Here is an 18,941-nt window from a genome sequence, read left to right as displayed (position 1 = left end):
TTTATTACAGTTGAACTCCTCCTAGCTGCACTGACTGTTGCCCTGACAACCTTATGTCACCGTGTCAGAGTTACAATATCCCTCTGTCTCAGCTTTGCTCATCTGTTCAGTTAATTACGTCTGTGCAGTGGCTCGATGGACGAAAGAAGATTTTGTGTCTTCCTCTGTAGGAAATGTCTCATGTACAGTATATTGTGTAAATTCAAAATTGTACATAACATCTGTAAAGAGAGGGGACATTTTGGATATTTTTTTTAGGAAGTACAGATCCTCACAGTTTTACATTTTAAGGTTTGGGTCTGAGTAGAGGCTAATGATGTACTAGTAAACAGAAAAATAGTACTACAGGATGCGGTGTGTTTATGTTGGTGTGTAATTCTTCGTGACACTGTCATGTTCATGTTTGTGTACCTGGCAGGGTAAGAGGCCCAGACAGTTTTACTGGAATGCCTATCAGCAGGCAGCTGGCTTGTTAAATACTCTCCAGAGGTTTCGCCAGACATATGGCAGAAATGTGTTTTTGACTCAAACATGACAGTAGTTAAATTTGTTGCCCTTCAAATGGAGCAGTTGAGTCATACTAAGAAGAAATGTTCACGTTTTTCTGCTGTTGGGAGGGTCAAAGGGCATTTTTATTCGTGACAGTTAAAGCAGCGAACACATTGTCCCAAAATCATTTCAATTCACATAGTTTTGGAGGATTTAATGCACAAAGACATGCAGAATCCAGAACAAGAATGTTCCCCAGTCTATCAAGTGGCATGGGAGGAGGAATATTCTTGAATCTGGGAGAAGTCAGAGAAGCCACAGTTATGCAGCGAGCTGGGCTGTGGCCTCCGTCTTGCGGCAGATCCTCCCCCTCGTCTGGAAGCTGTTGAGTTCTCTTCCAGATGTGGCCGCCTGATTCTTTTAATGATACACTGTTGCAGACAGAGCATAACAAAAATGGGGGTCAAAAAATTACAAAAACAAAACTCCATGAGAAGCAGGGATGAAAAGGAAGCTTGTTTGTGTGCTTTTACTTTTGGGTACAATCTAAAATTAGGACTTCTACTTCTTCTACTACTACTGGATTTTATTGGACTTTTGGAGAGGCAAGAACTATAGTATACATTTATGCTATTATTGCACAATCTGGAGGATGTCCCAGTTTTGCTCTGAAGCTCTTTTTCCTATAAGGCAATCTATAAGAAAACCTTTTCATAAAGAAATTATTATCTTTGGACTTTATTAAAATGGAGAGATTGGTTAGAGATAGGTATTCATATTGAAATGGTTATAATCAGGATAACACACTGGGCCTTTCATGAAGAATAACTGCTACTGAAAGTAGTCTTCAAAAGCATAAGCATCCTGTTTGAGTAACATTTAAGTAAAGGAACAATAGCGTAGATCTTTTCCCCGACATGTTCTCCAAAAAAAAGTAAAGCAGGAATTTCCTTGATGACACATCTGGGACTTGCAGGCTGATTTGTTCCCCTCTCACATTCACAGTTTGAAAAATGCCAGTTGCTTACACAGCAGGTGTCTTTGACTTGGTCATCCTCCAGGGAGAACAGGTTGCACAGCTGTCTGGCACACACACACATATGTGCACACACAAGCAAGAGAAGAGAGAAAGAGGCACTTAATGAAAGATAGCAAACAACTCCTTTACTTGGGTGAACTCTAGGTTCCTGTTGGACAGCTCTGGCAGGGAGATGCTCCCGCTGTGTCTTTTGTATGTCCAAGTGGATCAAACAAAAGCTTATTGAGGAATCTCTGGGAAGCCCAAGCTGTCGGAAAGGAATGCCCCCTCTTGTCTTGTGGCTCAGTGCTTCAGTCTTAATCAGTCACTGGAGGGGCTGGTGAGCTGGGGGCCTCCTGGACCAGGCGGGCGGACAGCAACTCACTCACTCCTGACCTCACTTGCCTCAATAAAATCTATTAGCTGAACACAGAGGGGAAAAAGGCTGATCATGATGTGATACAGATAAATCAAACTAATTGGCCCCTGTTCATGTTCCCACTGTCTAAATCCTTATGTAATCTCTTTCTCAATCCAGGGAATGGCTATATAGTTAAATGTTGTGCTTTTAAAAAAATATTTTTCATAAAAAAAATGCTTAAAGTCTATGATAAATAATAAAACCTGAAGAGGCAGATGTTCTAAAGTTAGTGGAAGTTATTTTTGCCCGGTAGAAATAATGGAAACATAAAGGGTGTGTTTACCGCTATGAGAAGGCGGAGTTTTCTCCCTGGGATCCTGAGCCAAACTGGTGTTATGTAACTGATACACTGCTTCTCATCCTGATGTGCAGTTAAAAAGTTTACAGGCAGCGGGTCTGCAAACATGGAGATCATCTCAGCAGTTCGTCTGCAGATCGGTAGCGGAACATTTTAAAGAAAATCGGCCCCTAGAGCTGGTTTTTAGCCAAATAACTGTCTTACAGCCGTAAACCTAATTGAAAACTGACCTTAAACAGGCTGCCAAGGATCGTTGCTGGTTAATGTTCAACTTCTGGAAGGTCTTGGTGTACCTGAAGAGGAATTTGGAAATGAAACTCTGCACTTAGATTTTGAAAGCAGTCAGACGGACGGACATGGGCAGCGGCACAAGCCGAGGGAAGAAAGTTGCACCTGCGTGTGTCAGCGAAGTGAACGTGACCAAAACAACTGGCGGTGTCACTTCACCCAAACAGGACAGCCGTCCATTCAAGCCTCTCAAAATCCATGCAATTTTGCGCAACACGCGCAACCGTGCGCAACCGGACTGCCACAGCGAGGGGCACGACTCTGACTTTTCTCGGGAGGACGATGACATTGATGGAGAGATGGACACAGTTCTTGCGGATTACGAGGAGCGAGGGAGAGCTTCCGTGAAGACAAACCCTCCCAAGAAGACGGTCGTCAGATCCAAAACATACGGACTGTGCCATTTTAGTCAGGAGGATGAAGAGGATTTCAGCTCAGCTCCTCGGTCCCGAGCCGAGGAGCCACGTGGCTCACAAGGTGGATCAAGAGATGTAAACAAGATGAGCAATGATGCTTTCACATACTCTAAAAAACGCACACCGGCGTGCCCCAGTCAGCACAGTGTAAGGACATTTATTTTTCTACTATTTGATCATTATTATTGGATGATTTCTCTGATTGTTTTTGTAACATTGTATTATAGCATTAACAGCAGGATGGTTTTCTGAATAGTAATAAGTCTGAATTGTTCAGTGCTAAGATGGAAACACATGATATCTCTTCTCTCATCTCTGGTTTATGTCAGTCCTCTCAGGGCTTTTTGACAAGAGGGGCTTTGTTGGAAGCTGTTCCCACATCAGAAAAACAATTGTAAGTAGACAGCTCTAATAAATAATGGATTTCCGAGTCAGTGGAGTAGTAAAAGCCGGCAGAGCCAGATCAAATTAACCTTAAAGGGATCGAACTACCAACCCATTATTCTCAGGGCAGATCAGATTAGTCAGACAGACACGAACATGTGTCTGTTGTTGCAGCTTTGTTCGAGTTGAGTGTGAAAACCGGAAGCACAACTAAGAAAAACATTTCCATAACATGCCTTTAGCACAACTAGGCAGAATATGTTTCACACCACTGGTCCTTGATGGCCCTTTAGAGCATCATATTAATTGGAAATTCATCAGTTGATTGTTTGATGTTGTGGGTTGATTTACTCAAAAGAATAATACATCTAGTGTGAAATTAACATCAAAATATAAAGTATCACTTATATTTCCTGTTATCTTTATTACTATATTGCTGACATGTTTCTCCACTCTCCCCAGGACTTTTGGCAGCTGCCATAGCTCCTGTCTCCCCATGCCAGTCACCATGTACGATGGGTCAGAAGAAGAGCTGATGGACACTATTGAGAAAGAGTTTAGTTGACCCCTAGCTGAGAGTGCTGCAGCAAAGCTGTCCTCATGGCACACAGCAGTTTGCAGAGGACATTTAAAAAAAAAAAAAAAAAAAAAAAAAAAAGGGAAGCAGGGTTACTTTTGACAATTTCCTGCCACTAAGGAAGGCTACATTCACTGTAATTAAGCAGAATTTTCAGGATACATTTAACATGGTTTGTGTTGAACTTAAACTGTTGCAATTCAAGCCTTTGCATTTACCCAAGTCTTATTTAACTACATGAAGCAGTGTAATCGCAGAGTTATAACACCAACTTGAACGGGTGCCAGGAGGTTCTCCTCACAGATCAGGTCAGTGAACTGAGAGAAGCCTCCTCGGTTTGTTATCTGCAGTGGTAAGGTGTCACTGTCCCTCCCTCAACGCTGCTGGGCTCCCGCAGAGCTCAATGCCTACTTATAGTTACCTATTATGTTCTTTACTTTAACTTTTCTGTTAATAGGAAAAGGAGAGAGCACTGACATTTCTCTGGTTGCTAAAACTGAAATCTAGCAGTAAAGGCACATTCTTGTGGCCATGCTATATGCATAAAATAACATTTTCACCAGCTGTTTGTGCGTGCAGCACAGTGTATATGTAGAATATAGTTTTTCTTGAGTGGCAACCCTGCAAAAGTATGAGCTGGGATTGTTTATTTAAGGTTTCCTTCCTGACCACAGTTTCTGCACTTTTCCACCCTTATGAAGAAGGAATGTGTGGCAGCAGAGACTTTCAGTCAGGCTCAGTTTGACCCTGCTGTGTTTCAGCCACATTCAAACCTAAAGGCCTGCTGCCACTTAGTGGTGGAACGCAGTAGTTGTGTGCATGAACACATACTTGAACACTGACGTGAATACTGTATGTGTCAACAAACTGCATGTGTCACTGTTTTAACAAAAAGTGAATTTCAACCATAAATGTAGAAGAAGAGTTTTGCAATTTTCTTTTATATTGCAAATAAAAAATTATTATTGCTTTATATTTCATCATGTGTGAAGTTTCTGGGAGAATCGATATGCGTGTGTCGACTTAGTTGGCCAATACTTAAAATACCTGTCTAGTCTAATAATCCACATCAGACAAAAACAGTTTGATGGGCCATTTAATCATCACAGAACAGTTTGTGTGTTTTAGCAAGCAGACTGTACAAAATAAAATGTGCATCTCTAAAACAATAAAATATAACACCTTAAATTATTTTGCACAATATATTTAAAAAATAAAAACACTACTGCACAGTGTGACTGAGATGTTCACACTGAAGGGACTACAGTATGTAATTAAGAAATTGTACAATACTGCATTGTTTTTGGCAATTAAGACATTCTTTGAACTAATATTTTTGCTTCTTTGAAGGCCTGTAGAAAGACATCCTCCTCTGTACTGCCGTCAGTAGTTTGGGAGGTAGGAGAGAAAGCTGATTTCTTAGCATCTCATAGTTTCTCACATTCTTTGCAATGTAATCCTCACAAATCCTGTTAGAAGAAAAATATGGTCATTTCTCATCTATTTTGGGAAAAAGATTACATAAACAAAGTAAATATAACCCTTGAATAGGAGATGACACATCACAAGGGGTTTATCCTGATGCAATACATTTGATTTATATCATGACTTATAAAGAAATTGACCTTTTTAACAGAAGATATTTTTCACTTGCAATAACAGGAGAAGCACCAGTGAAACAATATAATAATATAATTACTGATGGCTCTAACCAGTGTGCACATTATCAGAGCTCTGGAACCAACACGGCTAAATTCAAATTTGTAGCCCTCGTTAATTAATGTTATTAATTTTAACTATGTTTGACAAGACAGAATGTCTGTTGTGTACAGCTCTATCTATTTAGCTATACAATTATTTGAATTTTCTTTCTGTGATCGTATATATAAATTATATTTTTGAGATTTGTTAAATATAACAGTTTTTTTACCTGAATAGAGAATATGGCTGTGTTTGGAAAACAAGTGCATCATTGCAGTGACCCTAAAAAAAAACATGAAAGGTATGTAAAGGTCCATTGTGCCTGTGTTAATGTGAATTCAGCAGTTAGTATTAGTTTGTTGTGATGATATCAGGCCTGTAAAGTTAGAATAGTTTCACATCTCTTTTTCAGCTTCTAAAGTGTATCTGTCATACTTACGGTGTCGACAAGGAGGATGTAGTCACAACTTCCACCAAACACAATCACATCAGAGTCTTTGCCTGGACATGCTGTGTGCCACAATCTTAGACAGGAGAAATTATGCTATTTAAAATGTATCCACAATTTACAGTAACAATCTGTTACGTTTGCAAATATTCATTAATTGCTACCTAGGCTTATTCTTAAAGGGATGCTCGACTTCTCTCCATTTCTTTGTTTCAACATCAAGCAACCACCCATCACCTGATTGAGAAAAATATGTGAGAACATAAAATGACCAAAAGAACAAGGAGAATAAAAGTGAAGAAGTGGGTACATTCTCTTACTCATTGGTTTGCAGTCTACACTGAGACCTCCAAACAGGAACAAGGTGCCGTCTGATACAGCTGTGAGCGTATGCCACGATCTGCCCACAGGAGTGGTGGACACTGGGATTCTGGAAAACATATTTTGCACTATGCTGTCAAAGAAAAACCTGGCAACAGTTTGAAATATCAATGACAATGTTGAAATAGAAGTAATTTTGGCACACTTCCCATACGTACATTTCTGACCACGTCCATGACTGAAAGTCTAGGCAGTGAATGTCACTCGTCCTGGTTTCCTGCATTTAACAAAAAGGGGCACAATTTACTAATGGCCAACTTTTTTTGTGTATCTGATTTGTGTATCTGTGCTTTTAACTTCTTGTTGCCTACTTATGAATATATGAGAAGAACTGAAAACCATGTAGAGCTCCCACCATGACTCTGCCTCCACAAATGTATCCTCTACATCCCATTGTGGCACTGGCGTGGGCGGCCCTGGGGGCTGGAGCAAGGCCCTGCACACAACAACTGTCACTGTAAAATCATCTGAGAATTTTGAAATTGTAACAGATTTCCAAAACTGTGAAACTTCCCTTGTCTCTCAAATCACTAATAAGAATCTTTGCATTGCATTCAGTGTATAAACGCATGAATCACACTGACTCACATTAGTTTGTGGTTCTCTCCAACTGACTTGCATGGGGTCAAATATATGAACCTCGTTGTTCCATCCCCAGAGGACATCCTCCACCTGAAAACAAAATTTTAAAATACGTATTCATATTTTTATGAAGCAATTTAAGGGTATTCTTCTTCAGTACCAGTGATTTAACAATTGTGTCACCAGATGCTGAAATTTATCACTTTCCGGCCTGACACATTTTAGAATAAAATCTCATTGAAATGCAGGAAAAAATAACAAGAACTCTAAATTACTGAATATGTGTAACTGATGTTGTTTTGAAAATATATTCAATGCCTATGCTGCACTATTGGGATAGCAAACCATGGATGTAGTTGTAGCAAACATCTATGGACATCTATGACAGACTTACAGTCAATAAAAAACATTACCCATGATGCTTCATCTACAATGAAGCTTCTGTTTCTGCTATCGACGTTAGTCAGCAGTTTGTGACCATATCCTCCAAAGTAGATGATCCTGGAGAACATTAAACAAAGATGATTACAATTACTATCATGCAAGCACAGACAAAATACCATTTGGATGTTTAGTCATTACAGCAACAATGATTAAAGAACAAAGCTAAAAACGCTAGCAAGGATATTAAAAATGTAAGCTTATGACTTTTAATTTACTGATGTAAAGAAAGGGGGAATGGAATATATGATATATACATACAACCACAGTTGGGTACAGGTGCAGGACAAAACAGCAGGAAAAGGAGAAGCTGTCCGCACACTGAAATGTTCATGCTCCCAAGTTTTTTTAGTGCAACATTTTGACCTGCAAGGTCTTCATCGGGCAAACTCTTGAAAATATCAGTGTGCGGACAGCCTCTTCTTTTCTTATATCAAAAATAAATCCACACATAGAAACAATCAGTATGCAACTGAAAAAAAAAACATCAGAAACAGAAAGGATACGGAAGCCAAATTTATAGCACACAACTAGCCATTCCCATAAAGTCAGTGTCCAACCCTCCAAATCTGGGTTTTGTCCAGTAATAATGAAGCAGTAGTTTATAAAGTTACAACCACAACTTGCCCAGCAGTGCATTATACAGTCATACAGTCCTGGAAATAGAAGTCAGTAAAAATTCACATTTTCATAGTGCTTACTTTCCATTGTAAACCCAGCAGGACAGTTTGTCTCGAGGCGAAGGAGCAGAACCGGTCTCATGTATGATCTTCCTCCACGTGTATTTACCGTCTGTCAGGTTGACACAATAGATCTGTTTGAAGTCAAACACTGATCACTTCTTCATGTTGACACTGCTCAGTCTAAGCTGTGACCTTGTGTGTTCACATTGATTTATTGTGTCAGTGTACTCGCACCCTACAGGATATTTTACACATACTTTGGGGTTCATACTTATTATTTAACCATAGAAAAAAACAATTTAAAAAGCATGTAGTTTATGCAAAGTAAACCATAATTAAAGTGTCATGTGTGGAGCATCAGTTATCAGCCTCACCTGATTGGTCTGTCCATTGTCATTACAACCTCCAAATATGTACAAGTGTCCATTCAGAGAGCAGCCGCAGGTCCCGGACATAGAGGGAGGGACTTCCCCTGACATGTGAAACACTTCCCTTCAAAAACAGAGTGTAGAAAATGTGGATAAACTACTCACATTTGCTTATTTAATGACACTTTATTTTTACAATGCCAACTATTCAGCAGAAAGCTTCTGGCAAGTGCTTGTCATTCTTAACATAGGAAAAATGTGACATGACAGGGCTGTGTCAAAATTAGTGGGGAAATCACCAAAAAGCTGTCAAAACATCATTTGTCATTTTCCTTTTCTTTGTTTTGACCACAAACAGGCACATTTGGAATTTTTTAATATTCTTACCATACACCTCGTTCTAAGTCATACACCCAGATTTCATCATTGGGAAGGAACACTTCATTGTCAGCAATTGACTGTAGAGAATACAACATAATTATCTATTATTATTATTTTTTTTTAAATGTGTAGTAGCAATACGCAAGTCTGTCATAGCTACAGAAATATAGCCTGTCAATACAAAAGAAAATAATTATGACCAATGCAAAAGCATGTAAGTAAAATTCTGAAAATGTGCTCTAAACCACATCAGCATGCTAACTGATGGTTTGCTCAGTTTCGTTTATTTACTTATAAGTAGCCTGTATCTTTCGTAGTGTGTGTATATATGTGTATTGCACAAATGTGGTGGAGGAAGTAGTCATATATTTTACTTAGGTAAAAGTAGTAACACCACCTCGTAAAAACTACTGTGACAAGTAATAGTTCTACATTTAAAATGTTAGAGTACAAGTACAGAAGTATTATCTGCATTGTACATAAGTATCAAAAGTAAAAGAACTTGTTATGCACAATGACCCGGGCCATTTCATTATATTTATTCTATTACAGTATTATTATTGACGTATTATCAATAATGCACCAACAAGCAGCATCTTGTAGTGTTATCTGTAACCATGGATCATATTTCACAAGCTGATCATATTTTTGCAGTAACATTTTAATCAGAAAGTTTAAAAAAAACATAAATGTAGTGGAGTATAAAGGGCAATATTTTCATTTGAAATGTTAGTGTAGAGTAGTACTTCAAGATTACTTTAGCCAGTAAACTTGAGTAAATTTTCTTATTTCCCTTACATATATGACACAGAAATTGGCCTTGAGCAAGCTGGTTAAACAGCTGTTTTGGTAATGTGTGTTAGTTTGTTTTTCTCACCATGTAACCTCCCCACACATACAGCAGGGTTTCCTCCACCACAGCCGTGTGTCCGCTCCTCTCCCGGGCCACCAGCTCCGAGCAGTGCCTCTCAAATGCAGAATCCATGACTGGTTGCTATTAATAAAAAGAAAGTGAAAGAATGTGCCCTTGAGCCTAAAATGATTACAAAAAATTCTAATGTCACCTAAATTCTTAGCTGCAGTTTTAATAGTAAGGAAGGTAACATAATACAGAGTAGAGCTGACACAATAGCCTACAGGCTTTCAATTCCCTGATGTTTTAATCAGTTTAAACATAAACATAGATGAACATGATGCATGATGCAGGAGTCCCACATAGCCTATGCCTTCTCTGTTTGTTGAGAAACTAGATTTTAAGGTGACAACATGCACAAACAAATTTATAAGGGGTGCCCTTACATCTGGATTATTCCCTTTATCGTTGCAAAGAAAGAACTTACTTAAAGACTATCCTGAAGAGATTGTAAAGAGAAAAAGAACAAGGTACCTCACTCATTTTTAAGTGTTGAATGATAGGTTTCTGAAACAAAGATTTAACATTGACAAGAATAATTGTACTTTTTGTAATTCAGATATGGATACCTTAGAACATTTCTTTTTTGAGTGTAGTGTAACTAAATCTTTTTGGGATTTGGTCAGAAGTTGGATTTCTGAAAAGGATTCAGAAGCACCGTCTTTAAGCTATGGGGACATTAAATTGGGAGTGTTAATGGAGGACAAAAAAAGGGACCAGATGTATAACACCTTGATTATTTTGGCTAAACAGTTTATCCACAAATGTAGAGATTTTTGAAGGTGAGACCTTTATTTTGTGTGTTCATGAATGAGTTACGTATTTATAAGAAATCTTTGAAGTGTATAAAAACTAAACAAGCAGTGGATGTGTTACAGATCATACAAGTATTGGTTGTGGACTAGACCTCTATTTATTTATTTATTCTTTATCTTTTTTTTTTTCCTTTCTTTTTTATAATTCAATTGTCTCTTTGTTATAGTTGGATACCTGTCTGTATTTGGTATGCTACTCGTATTAATCGTTAAAGGAAGTTTGTAATGGCCTGAATTTGTCAAATAAAGGTTGGATTGAAAAAAAGCAGATACAGCCACTAACTAACGGTGTCCACAATACAGGAATATTTTGAACATTTATTTCCCACAAAAACAATTATAAACATACTTGCGTGCTGCAGTACGCTTTTAGATGTGGTATAGTTGTTTTCTCATGTTGTGAACGCCAAAACACCGAAGCGATCGTCGTTCCACTAAGCTCAGCTGTCAAAAACAGCATTAAAAAAAAACGACTTCCGGCCTTTTTTGCTTGTCAAAATAAAAGCTTTCTGCCAGGGCCACTGAGATTAGTAGCAATGTGGATATACAGTGCTATTGGTTCTCTGATGTACATTACACAAAGTGAAAAATACAACGTTGTATTTTTCTTCTAAATAAATTATTGCTTGCGTAATGGTCAGTGTGCGGGATTTTCTCTAAAAATAAGCTCTGTAAATACTCAAGCTACAATACACTTACATTTGTATGTTGTTAAACCCATAACATCATGTAGCCATGCAGGCTAGCCTACTGACCTAACAACAACAACAACAACAACAACAACAACAATAATAATAATAATAATAATAATACATTTTGTTCATTCCAAACTTTTAACCGAGGGAGGATTTTTGTTAAATATATTTTTTATCTTCACTGAAAGCAAAATGCAGGACTCACATACATGCTTTTCTAATGATAAAACGGTAAAAGATGCTAGTGAATTAGATTAACAACACCCAAAGATAAAAGGGTAATACAGGTTGAAAGCTCCTAAGGAAAAAAATATATAACATGTAGGAGGAGAGTTGAAAAATTGTACATTCAAGTGATTCGTTTTCTGGGGGTCTGTGAGGAGTGTGTGTAGGATTATTCAGCGACTTCACCCATACATTTAATTTCCATCCTCCAAGAAAAGAATTTGATATTGTAACCAGAGCTATACCCCATGGGATCATCACCCTACTTAGAGAAGAGACCGAGTTGGATCAATTTAATATATCTCTCTCCAGCAGTGTTTCAATAAATGGTCTATCTTTTCTAGACAGAAAAGTCAACAACAAAGTAATAAAAAAACTTTTATGTACAAAATCTATCCCTGCCTCCAGATACAAATGGTCCCCCTTATATGAAAGTATTAACTGGAATAGAGCATGGAGCAACCCACATACATTTTTAATTACAAACAAAGTAAAAGAAATATCATTTAAAATTCTTCACCATTTTTACCCCTGTAACAAGATTATCTCTAAATTTATCCCTACTGTAGACGAAAAATGCAGCTTTTGCTTTATGGAAACAGAAACGATAGACCATTTATTCTTTAGCTGTTCACATAGCTCTTCTTTGTGGAATGATATACAAGGTTTCATTAATGGACAATTTGGCTCAAACATACATTTATCTAATTTTGATATCTTCTTTTACTTTTCTGACTCAAACTCCTCTGTACAATATTTAGTCAACCTAATAATTTTGCTTGGAAAATTCTTTATTCATAAATTGAAATTTATGAAAAATAAACCTCTTTTCAGTGTTTTTAAACTTGACTTAAAAAATGATATAGATTGTTTTTCTGGATTAGAGGGTAAATTAGCATCAAAATGTATGCAATGCTTATCTGATTTAACTTTATAATTAATTTAACTGATATTTACTGTCTGATACTCTGGCTATTTACTTTTGTTGTTTATAATTTCTTTACTGACTACTTGTTATATGATATGTATTTCAACTGTCTATCTATTGATTGATAGGTATTATTATTTTTTTTTATTATTTTTTTTTTATTCATTTACTTTCTTATCTGTTTTTTATTCTTTATGAAAACATGTTCTGTAACGAAATGAGTTGTGTTCTACAAGTTCAATCTCTTTTTTTGAAAATTGTAACAAAAATATTCTGCAATAAAAAATAAATTATTCAGCGGAAGTGATGAAACATAGGCGGAAGTTGACTTGTATTTAGCGCCAAATCTTGAGTTGGACTGTAATAGCCATGGATGTTGCTCACAAAATAAAGACAAAAGTGTCCGCTGGATTCAAAATGCGGGGACTTATACTACGACCGTATGTATTTTAATAATAGTTAAACGTTGTTCTAATGTATTTTTATGTTGTAACGTTATTGCCATTCGTGGAGCAGGAGAGCTAACACTATGTCACTTTAAAGGCAGCGATGGTCTGGACGCAGTACAGGAAATAGTATGGCGCAGGCTGTGTTTCTGTTTAGATTTTCATGTTTTCTTAATTGTTTGGTAGTCCACTGAAGCCTGGAGGTACCTTGTTGTACCTTTAATCGCTCAACATTACACTTGAACTGACCATTTAACTAACGTTAACGTTACTCTAATTGATATTTAAACTGCTTTAAATAGTTATTAGTTAAAAATGAATTACTGCAGGCATTTAAACTAACTTACTACGGTATATCCAATTCCAGGACTTTAACTTCAACTGAATCATCAGCTGGTTGCAGGGATCATACACATTCTTTCAGATTGCATTTTCGGATTGCCACAAAACATACCTCTCTATAATGCACCGTCTCTGCCCTACCATCAAGTATTTTATTTTGTCTATACTTTACCTAATAACCTTGGTGAATATGTAGAAGTTTCAGTTTTCTAGCAAGACGTTCCTTTTGGTCTGCCACAAAATGTATCCCCTCTCTATAAGTATTTTATTTTCTATATACTTCAGATGATGCCTAATGCCCTTGGTAAATTTGGAGACATTTCTAGTTAGTTCCTAGCAAAAGTCATAGATAGGGATACACATGCTTGCCCTACTATGAAGTATTTTATTTGGTGTGTTCTTTAGATCATTCCTAATTACCTTCTCGCTGTGTGTGTGTGTGTGTGTGTGTGTGTGTGTGTGTGTGTGTGTGTGTGTGTCTGTCTGTCTGTGTGTCTGTGTGTAACAGTGCTTACTCTTGAATTGTGTAAGTTAGAGCCCTGATTAACCTTAACTGCATTCATTAAATAGGCTACACTTTAACTGACCCTTGACCTCCTTTCATGCTCATACTTAAGGTGACACTTCAAATCCTTATGTGCTCCAGCTTAAATTGAAACTGTTGTATAATATATAACAAGCAAACAATTGGCATTTTAAAACATTGTAGGCTGTTAATATTATTTCTAAAGTTAAATGTTCTAATATCAACAGTCAAAGGGAAGAAACAATAACAACATTTGCATGTTTCCTTTTTTTGTGCTCCAGTGACGCCAGCAGATACCTTGTGGAGGCCCTGGAGTCTGTCAATGCCTCTGAACTGGATGATATTATTGAAAAGGTCCTGGATGCAGTTGAAAAGCAACCATGTAAGTACAGTCCTATGTGTCTCTACAGATCACACTGTGTTTCGTGCGCAATCTGCTGAATGCACTACTTACTGTGTTTCTGTGTATTCCTGAAGCGTGCTTGCAGGTTGTGACCACAGGTTGTGTTTTCTAACAGTGTCCTCTAGTATGATAGAGCTGTCTGTGGTGGAGATTGCTGTTCAGGATTGCACTCAGTCTTGTGATGAAACCATGTAAGTGTTTTTCCTATTGATTTGATCGATCATAATGCAACAGTTTCACTACAAATTACATTTTGCGAGGTTGTATAGCTTTAGCTAAAAGTTGTTTACCTCTCTTCCAGAGATAATGTTTTCAACATCATTGGAGCTTTTGATGTGCCCAGATACATTTACAGTGTGGAGCGGAAGAAATTTGTACCGTGAGTAAAGGGACAGTTTCTTTCTCGTTTGTTTTAAAATAAACCCAGAATTATTTCAATTATAAATGCTACATTTTTGCTGCTGGTGTTAGACCAAGTGTATACACGTACTTGTACTGCAGACAAAGTTTTAAAAGTTTTCATTTTGGCTTTTTTATTCAGCATTAGTATGACGAGCCATTCAGCACCCAGTCTGTGTGGTTTGGCCAAAGACAAAGCTGAACTATTTAGGGAGCGCTACACCATCTTACAACAGGTGAGTGAGCACAGTTCATTACCAAATTTACAGACTGGCGAACTGACCCACTCTCTTTACCTCTATGCCCAATATGTGTGTCTTGCATTATGTTGTATTTATACAGACACATTTTTTGTAGCGTATACATCGGCACCAGCTCTTCACCCCACCTGCAATAGGTGCTGCTGTTGAAGAAGGTCAAAACAAATTTCAGGTAACGCATCTTAAAACATGAATTTAAATTAAACGTATCTTACTGTTTTGCATTTGGCTAACTGATTTTTTTGTTTGTTTGTGATTTGTCTTTTCTAGCTCAAGACAATTGAAGCACTGCTTGGTAGCACATCTAAACTGGGAGAGGTGATTGTACTAGGGATGGTCACGCAAATGAAAGAGGTGAGTTCATGATGAAGAGCTCTTTCCTGTCTGTTTTTCAGTACAATGTATATTTCTATCTAGTTTCTGAAACATTTCTTATTTTTTAAGGGTAAATTTTTCTTGGAGGACCCAAGTGGAACAGTACAGCTCGACATGTCCAAAGCAATATCCTTTCATATATTTGTTGAAGCGGCTCAAAAAAACTACTTTATATTATACAATCGTGTTGCTTTTAAAGTCGATGTATTCCTTAACTAGATTCTCACCAGTTTCATAATGGCCTGTACACAGAGTCCTGCTTTGTACTGGCAGAGGGTAAGATAACACCTACTACTACAACTGCAGTAAAGCAAATTTAAAAAAGATGCAATAAGATTTTTATTTCACCTTTTATTTTTACAGGCAAGTCATTAAGAACAAGTTATTATTTACAATGGTGCCTTCACAAGCAAAAAAAGCCACTTAGGAGAAGGGAAGGAGGGCCAGGAGATAGAATTCATTAGACATGCATACAGTTTAAAATGACATAAAATATAATTTGATGGAACAACAAAAATTGGCAATAAGAACACAGACAGCAGTCAACAAGTATAACAAGAGAAGTGCACAGGTACATGGGTGGATAAGAAATAATTGATATATTTATTAAAGTATTTTTATTTATTAAGGTTGGTATGAGGACTCGGTTTTCCACGTCAATGGCTTCGGGTTTCCACCAACAGAGCCATCATCAGGCACAAGGTCAGTATTGAGTATCCAATTAAAATATTATATATCCATTTAAAAATGATGTATTTCAGCTTGAAGTTTAGCATTAGGTTACCTTTTACAGGATACTTAACTCTTGTAGAAATTGTTTAGTTTATAAAGGACACAGCTTTATGTAAAAGAACAGTGAGTCACTGACAATCCTTGCTTTATTGCCAGGGCATACTACGGCAATCTGAACTTCTTTGGTGGTCCATCCACCACTTCGGTGAAGTCTTCAGCCAAGCTGAAGCAGCTGGAGGAGGAGAATGAGGATGCCATGTTTGTAATTGTTTCTGATGTGTGGCTGGACAGCGTTGAAGTGATGGAAAAGCTCAACATCATGTTCTCAGGTCTGGTATTGCACCATAGTTTTATTACAGGCCAAGAATATGCACTTCATGAGACACCAATTACATTTAGCTTTGATTTTTCCTACAGGCTATGCTTCGATGCCCCCCACGTGTTTCATTTTGTGTGGTAACTTCTCTTCTGCCCCGTATGGAAAAACCCAGATCAAATCACTCAAAGGTGAGACTTTTGGGTCCTCATCACTCATAACATACTGTAGATTTTGAGATAAGATAAGATGTGTAATAAAGGGATAAATGGGACAGCATTTCAAAATCGAACTAATTTTTCTCTTTTCAGAGTCATTGAAGGCTCTTGCTGATGCTATATGTGCATACCCCAGCATTCACAACAGGTAGGATTATAGAGCATTGTTACTCTAGTCTGCTCTGGTTTATTCTTAAAGCATGAGGATGTACATGCACACGGGTGTCCCAATACACATTTCTGTCCATGGTTTCACACTATTCCACTGATCTACGTGTGGCAGTAAAATGCCAAGATATGCTGCAATGCGCCACCAAACTGCAAGCTAGTTGACATGGATGTAAACAATTCTGGATTTAAATGTAAACTTAATAAATCAGCTATTCAAATGTTTTATGAGGAAGGAAATGCAATCAGTGTGTTTGTTAAAGCTCAAGGATACACACATTGCATTTGGAGAGTAACAATGAATGTTATCACAAGTTTTGTTTGTTTATAAGAAAACTCCACAGGGCACCTTTTAAATTATTCAAGTTTCAATATGGTTGATTTAAATGTATTCACTCTTATCCTGCAGTTGTCGCTTTGTGTTTGTTCCTGGCCCTGAAGACCCTGGTCCAGGCACGATCCTGCCACGGTAAACATTAAGAGGCATCTGTTTTTTGACATAATTATGTGAGTTTTGTTCGGTGACAAATGTGGATAAATATGTTTTTCTTAGGCCTCCTTTGGCAGATCACATCACGGAGGAGTTCCGACAGAGGGTGCCATTTTCAGTGTTCACTACTAACCCATGCAGGTAAACATTTTTTATTAATGGCAAAATATTTGTTATGGTTCTGTTGTAAACAAGATTGATTTGTAAGCCTTTGAGAAATTAGTGAACTGGAGTCATGGCATTGTCTTGACATAGTACTTCTGTTTTGTTCTAGAAACTAAAAGTGAACTGCCTTGTTTTCCTGTCAGGATCCAATACTGCAGCCAGGAGATCGTCGTCATCAGGGAAGACCTGGTCAACAAGATGTGCAGGAACTGTGTCCGGTTGCCCAGTAACAATCTTGACATTCCAAACCATGTGAGTTTCAGCTTCTCTGAGCCAACCTCCATACCGAGTGAACGTCCTCTCATCAAACTGTTGTGTTGTCAGAGGTTTTACTTGCCTTTGTACATAGTATTTCAAGTTTTGTCATCCTTTCTAAGTGCTCCTTAAGCAAGGAGTTGTGGCTGCAAAGATGTTGGTAAACTACATAGTCTAGTCTAATTTCTAACAAAACACAATGTGAAATGTCCTTTTTATTTTTGTAAATAAATGACCTTGTCATTTTCATCCTCCTCTCCGCAGTTTGTTAAAACTATCCTATCCCAGGGTCACTTGACTCCACTGCCTCTGTATGTCAGTCCTGTATTCTGGGCGTACGACTACTCGCTGCGTGTTTACCCAATCCCTGATGTCATCGTTTTTGCAGACAAATACGACCCATTCAGCATCAAAAACACAGAATGCCTCTGTGTCAACCCGGTAAGAAACAGAAACCACAGTGAGGGAACTTCAAATTATCTATCGGCAAAAATGATAACAATGGTTGTTTTTTTAAGTTTGCTGTATATCATGGTATTTTCTCAATATGGACTCATGTTGTATTTGTCACTAATATATATATATATATATATTTTTTTTTTTTTTTTTTTTCTACAGGGTTCATTCCCAAGAAGTGGCTTCACATTCAAAGTGTACTACCCATCCAGCAGAACTGTTGAGGACAGGTAGGATGTGTTCTGGGGAGGTTTCACTTTTCTCTCCTCATCATTCACATACAGATAACTTTAATTTCAACCATCACTAATGCTCATGCTAATCGGTTGTGTTCTTGTGTGTTCACAGCAAACTTCAAGGATTGTAAAGGAAATTATGGATTTGGAAATTGATCCGTTTCAATTGTCTTGTACATTGCTTGAGTATGATACTGTAAGCTTAAAATGGATTGGTAATCAAATCGCTGTAGTGTTTTATTTTGTATGTATCTTATGTATGTTCTGTCATGAATAATAAAGGTTTTATTCTTGGTACTGAACATCCTGACATCTTTGTGCATGCATAATGATCAGACCTACTTTGAGCATGTCTTCAAAGTTAGTTTTTGAATTAGATTTCACTCATCATAGAGTGCCAAATTAGGATTTTTATTCTTCATATTTGCAAGCAATGGACTGTTGATGTATTTAAACTGTTAATGAAAGGGGCAAAGTAAAGACTAGTTGTTTTTATATGAGAAGTGACAACCTAGGAGGTGTTAAAAACCACCAGGTAGAAAATAAAAATAGGTATTTAACCACCTTGGCTGAGCTGATGGTGTACTCCCTTTATATAATGCATCCATGTGTACTCCGCTTACGTATGCCAACCTTTTTTCTCCTACTTTATTGAAAAAATACATTAAAATATACAACATTTCAGAAACATAATCAAAATAA

The 18,941-nt window shown here is 37.4% G+C and overlaps 3 protein-coding genes and 1 long non-coding RNA gene across 5 annotated transcripts; 2 read left to right on the top strand and 2 right to left on the bottom strand.

The window, feature by feature from the left end:
• Positions 1-610: 610 nt before the first annotated feature.
• LOC114546324 (uncharacterized) lies at positions 611-3,050 on the bottom strand. 2 transcript variants are annotated; one of them, XR_003691034.1, is made up of 3 exons: positions 2,212-3,050; positions 1,518-1,930; positions 611-920 (listed from the first exon to the last, which is right to left on the bottom strand). It is a non-coding gene; the product is annotated as an uncharacterized LOC114546324 (long non-coding RNA). The 2 variants fall into 2 exon arrangements; XR_003691035.1 differs by having other exon boundaries at positions 611-1,930.
• LOC114546849 (uncharacterized) lies at positions 2,267-4,203 on the top strand. The gene is made up of 3 exons (XM_028565960.1): positions 2,267-3,077; positions 3,260-3,324; positions 3,777-4,203. Exons 1-3 carry the CDS (start codon positions 2,583-2,585, stop codon positions 3,877-3,879), a joined length of 663 nt encoding a protein of 220 aa, XP_028421761.1. The 5' UTR covers positions 2,267-2,582; the 3' UTR covers positions 3,880-4,203.
• A 767-nt stretch (positions 4,204-4,970) lies between these two features.
• On the bottom strand, positions 4,971-11,068 carry LOC114547019 (kelch domain-containing protein 1). The gene is made up of 14 exons (XM_028566242.1): positions 10,954-11,068; positions 9,754-9,870; positions 8,883-8,953; positions 8,502-8,619; positions 8,146-8,258; positions 7,417-7,504; positions 7,010-7,093; positions 6,777-6,857; positions 6,580-6,638; positions 6,361-6,470; positions 6,205-6,277; positions 6,032-6,116; positions 5,822-5,874; positions 4,971-5,360 (listed from the first exon to the last, which is right to left on the bottom strand). Exons 1-14 carry the CDS (start codon positions 11,062-11,064, stop codon positions 5,219-5,221), a joined length of 1,305 nt encoding a protein of 434 aa, XP_028422043.1. The 5' UTR covers positions 11,065-11,068; the 3' UTR covers positions 4,971-5,218.
• Positions 11,069-12,776: 1,708 nt separating this feature from the next.
• Positions 12,777-18,541, top strand: pole2 (polymerase (DNA directed), epsilon 2). Its single transcript, XM_028566119.1, has 19 exons — positions 12,777-12,892; positions 14,048-14,148; positions 14,285-14,360; positions 14,471-14,548; positions 14,711-14,804; positions 14,926-15,000; positions 15,099-15,182; positions 15,273-15,329; positions 15,431-15,479; positions 15,833-15,905; positions 16,092-16,264; positions 16,353-16,442; positions 16,563-16,617; positions 17,047-17,106; positions 17,191-17,268; positions 17,436-17,544; positions 17,812-17,988; positions 18,166-18,233; positions 18,352-18,541. Exons 1-19 carry the CDS (start codon positions 12,822-12,824, stop codon positions 18,368-18,370), a joined length of 1,587 nt encoding a protein of 528 aa, XP_028421920.1. The 5' UTR covers positions 12,777-12,821; the 3' UTR covers positions 18,371-18,541.
• The last annotated feature ends 400 nt before the right edge of the window (positions 18,542-18,941 follow it).

The sequence above is a fragment of the Perca flavescens genome, chromosome 20 (assembly GCF_004354835.1).
Source record: "Perca flavescens isolate YP-PL-M2 chromosome 20, PFLA_1.0, whole genome shotgun sequence".
NCBI lineage: Eukaryota > Metazoa > Chordata > Actinopteri > Perciformes > Percidae > Perca > Perca flavescens.
Note: the sequence above shows the minus strand (reverse complement) of the source record. Positions and strands in the feature narration are given on the sequence as shown.

What these genes read in the sequence shown, in the direction of transcription:
- LOC114547019 (XM_028566242.1), bottom strand. Translation starts at nt 11,064, where the DNA reads ATGCTGTTTTTGACAGCTGAGCTTAGTGGAACGACGATCGCTTCGGTG. An exon ending in AAGCGTACTGCAGCACGCAA is followed by an intron (nt 9,871 to 10,953) that starts GTATGTTTATAA and finishes TTTTATTAATAG; the next exon opens with CAACCAGTCATGGATTCTGC. An exon ending in TTTGTGGAGGCAGAGTCATG is followed by an intron (nt 6,639 to 6,776) that starts GTGGGAGCTCTA and finishes TGTTAAATGCAG; the next exon opens with GAAACCAGGACGAGTGACAT.
- LOC114546849 (XM_028565960.1), top strand. Translation starts at nt 2,583, where the DNA reads ATGGGCAGCGGCACAAGCCGAGGGAAGAAAGTTGCACCTGCGTGTGTC. An exon ending in CGTGCCCCAGTCAGCACAGT is followed by an intron (nt 3,078 to 3,259) that starts GTAAGGACATTT and finishes GGTTTATGTCAG; the next exon opens with TCCTCTCAGGGCTTTTTGAC. An exon ending in CCCACATCAGAAAAACAATT is followed by an intron (nt 3,325 to 3,776) that starts GTAAGTAGACAG and finishes CACTCTCCCCAG; the next exon opens with GACTTTTGGCAGCTGCCATA.
- pole2 (XM_028566119.1), top strand. Translation starts at nt 12,822, where the DNA reads ATGGATGTTGCTCACAAAATAAAGACAAAAGTGTCCGCTGGATTCAAA. An exon ending in CAGTCTTGTGATGAAACCAT is followed by an intron (nt 14,361 to 14,470) that starts GTAAGTGTTTTT and finishes CCTCTCTTCCAG; the next exon opens with AGATAATGTTTTCAACATCA. An exon ending in TACCCCAGCATTCACAACAG is followed by an intron (nt 16,618 to 17,046) that starts GTAGGATTATAG and finishes CTTATCCTGCAG; the next exon opens with TTGTCGCTTTGTGTTTGTTC.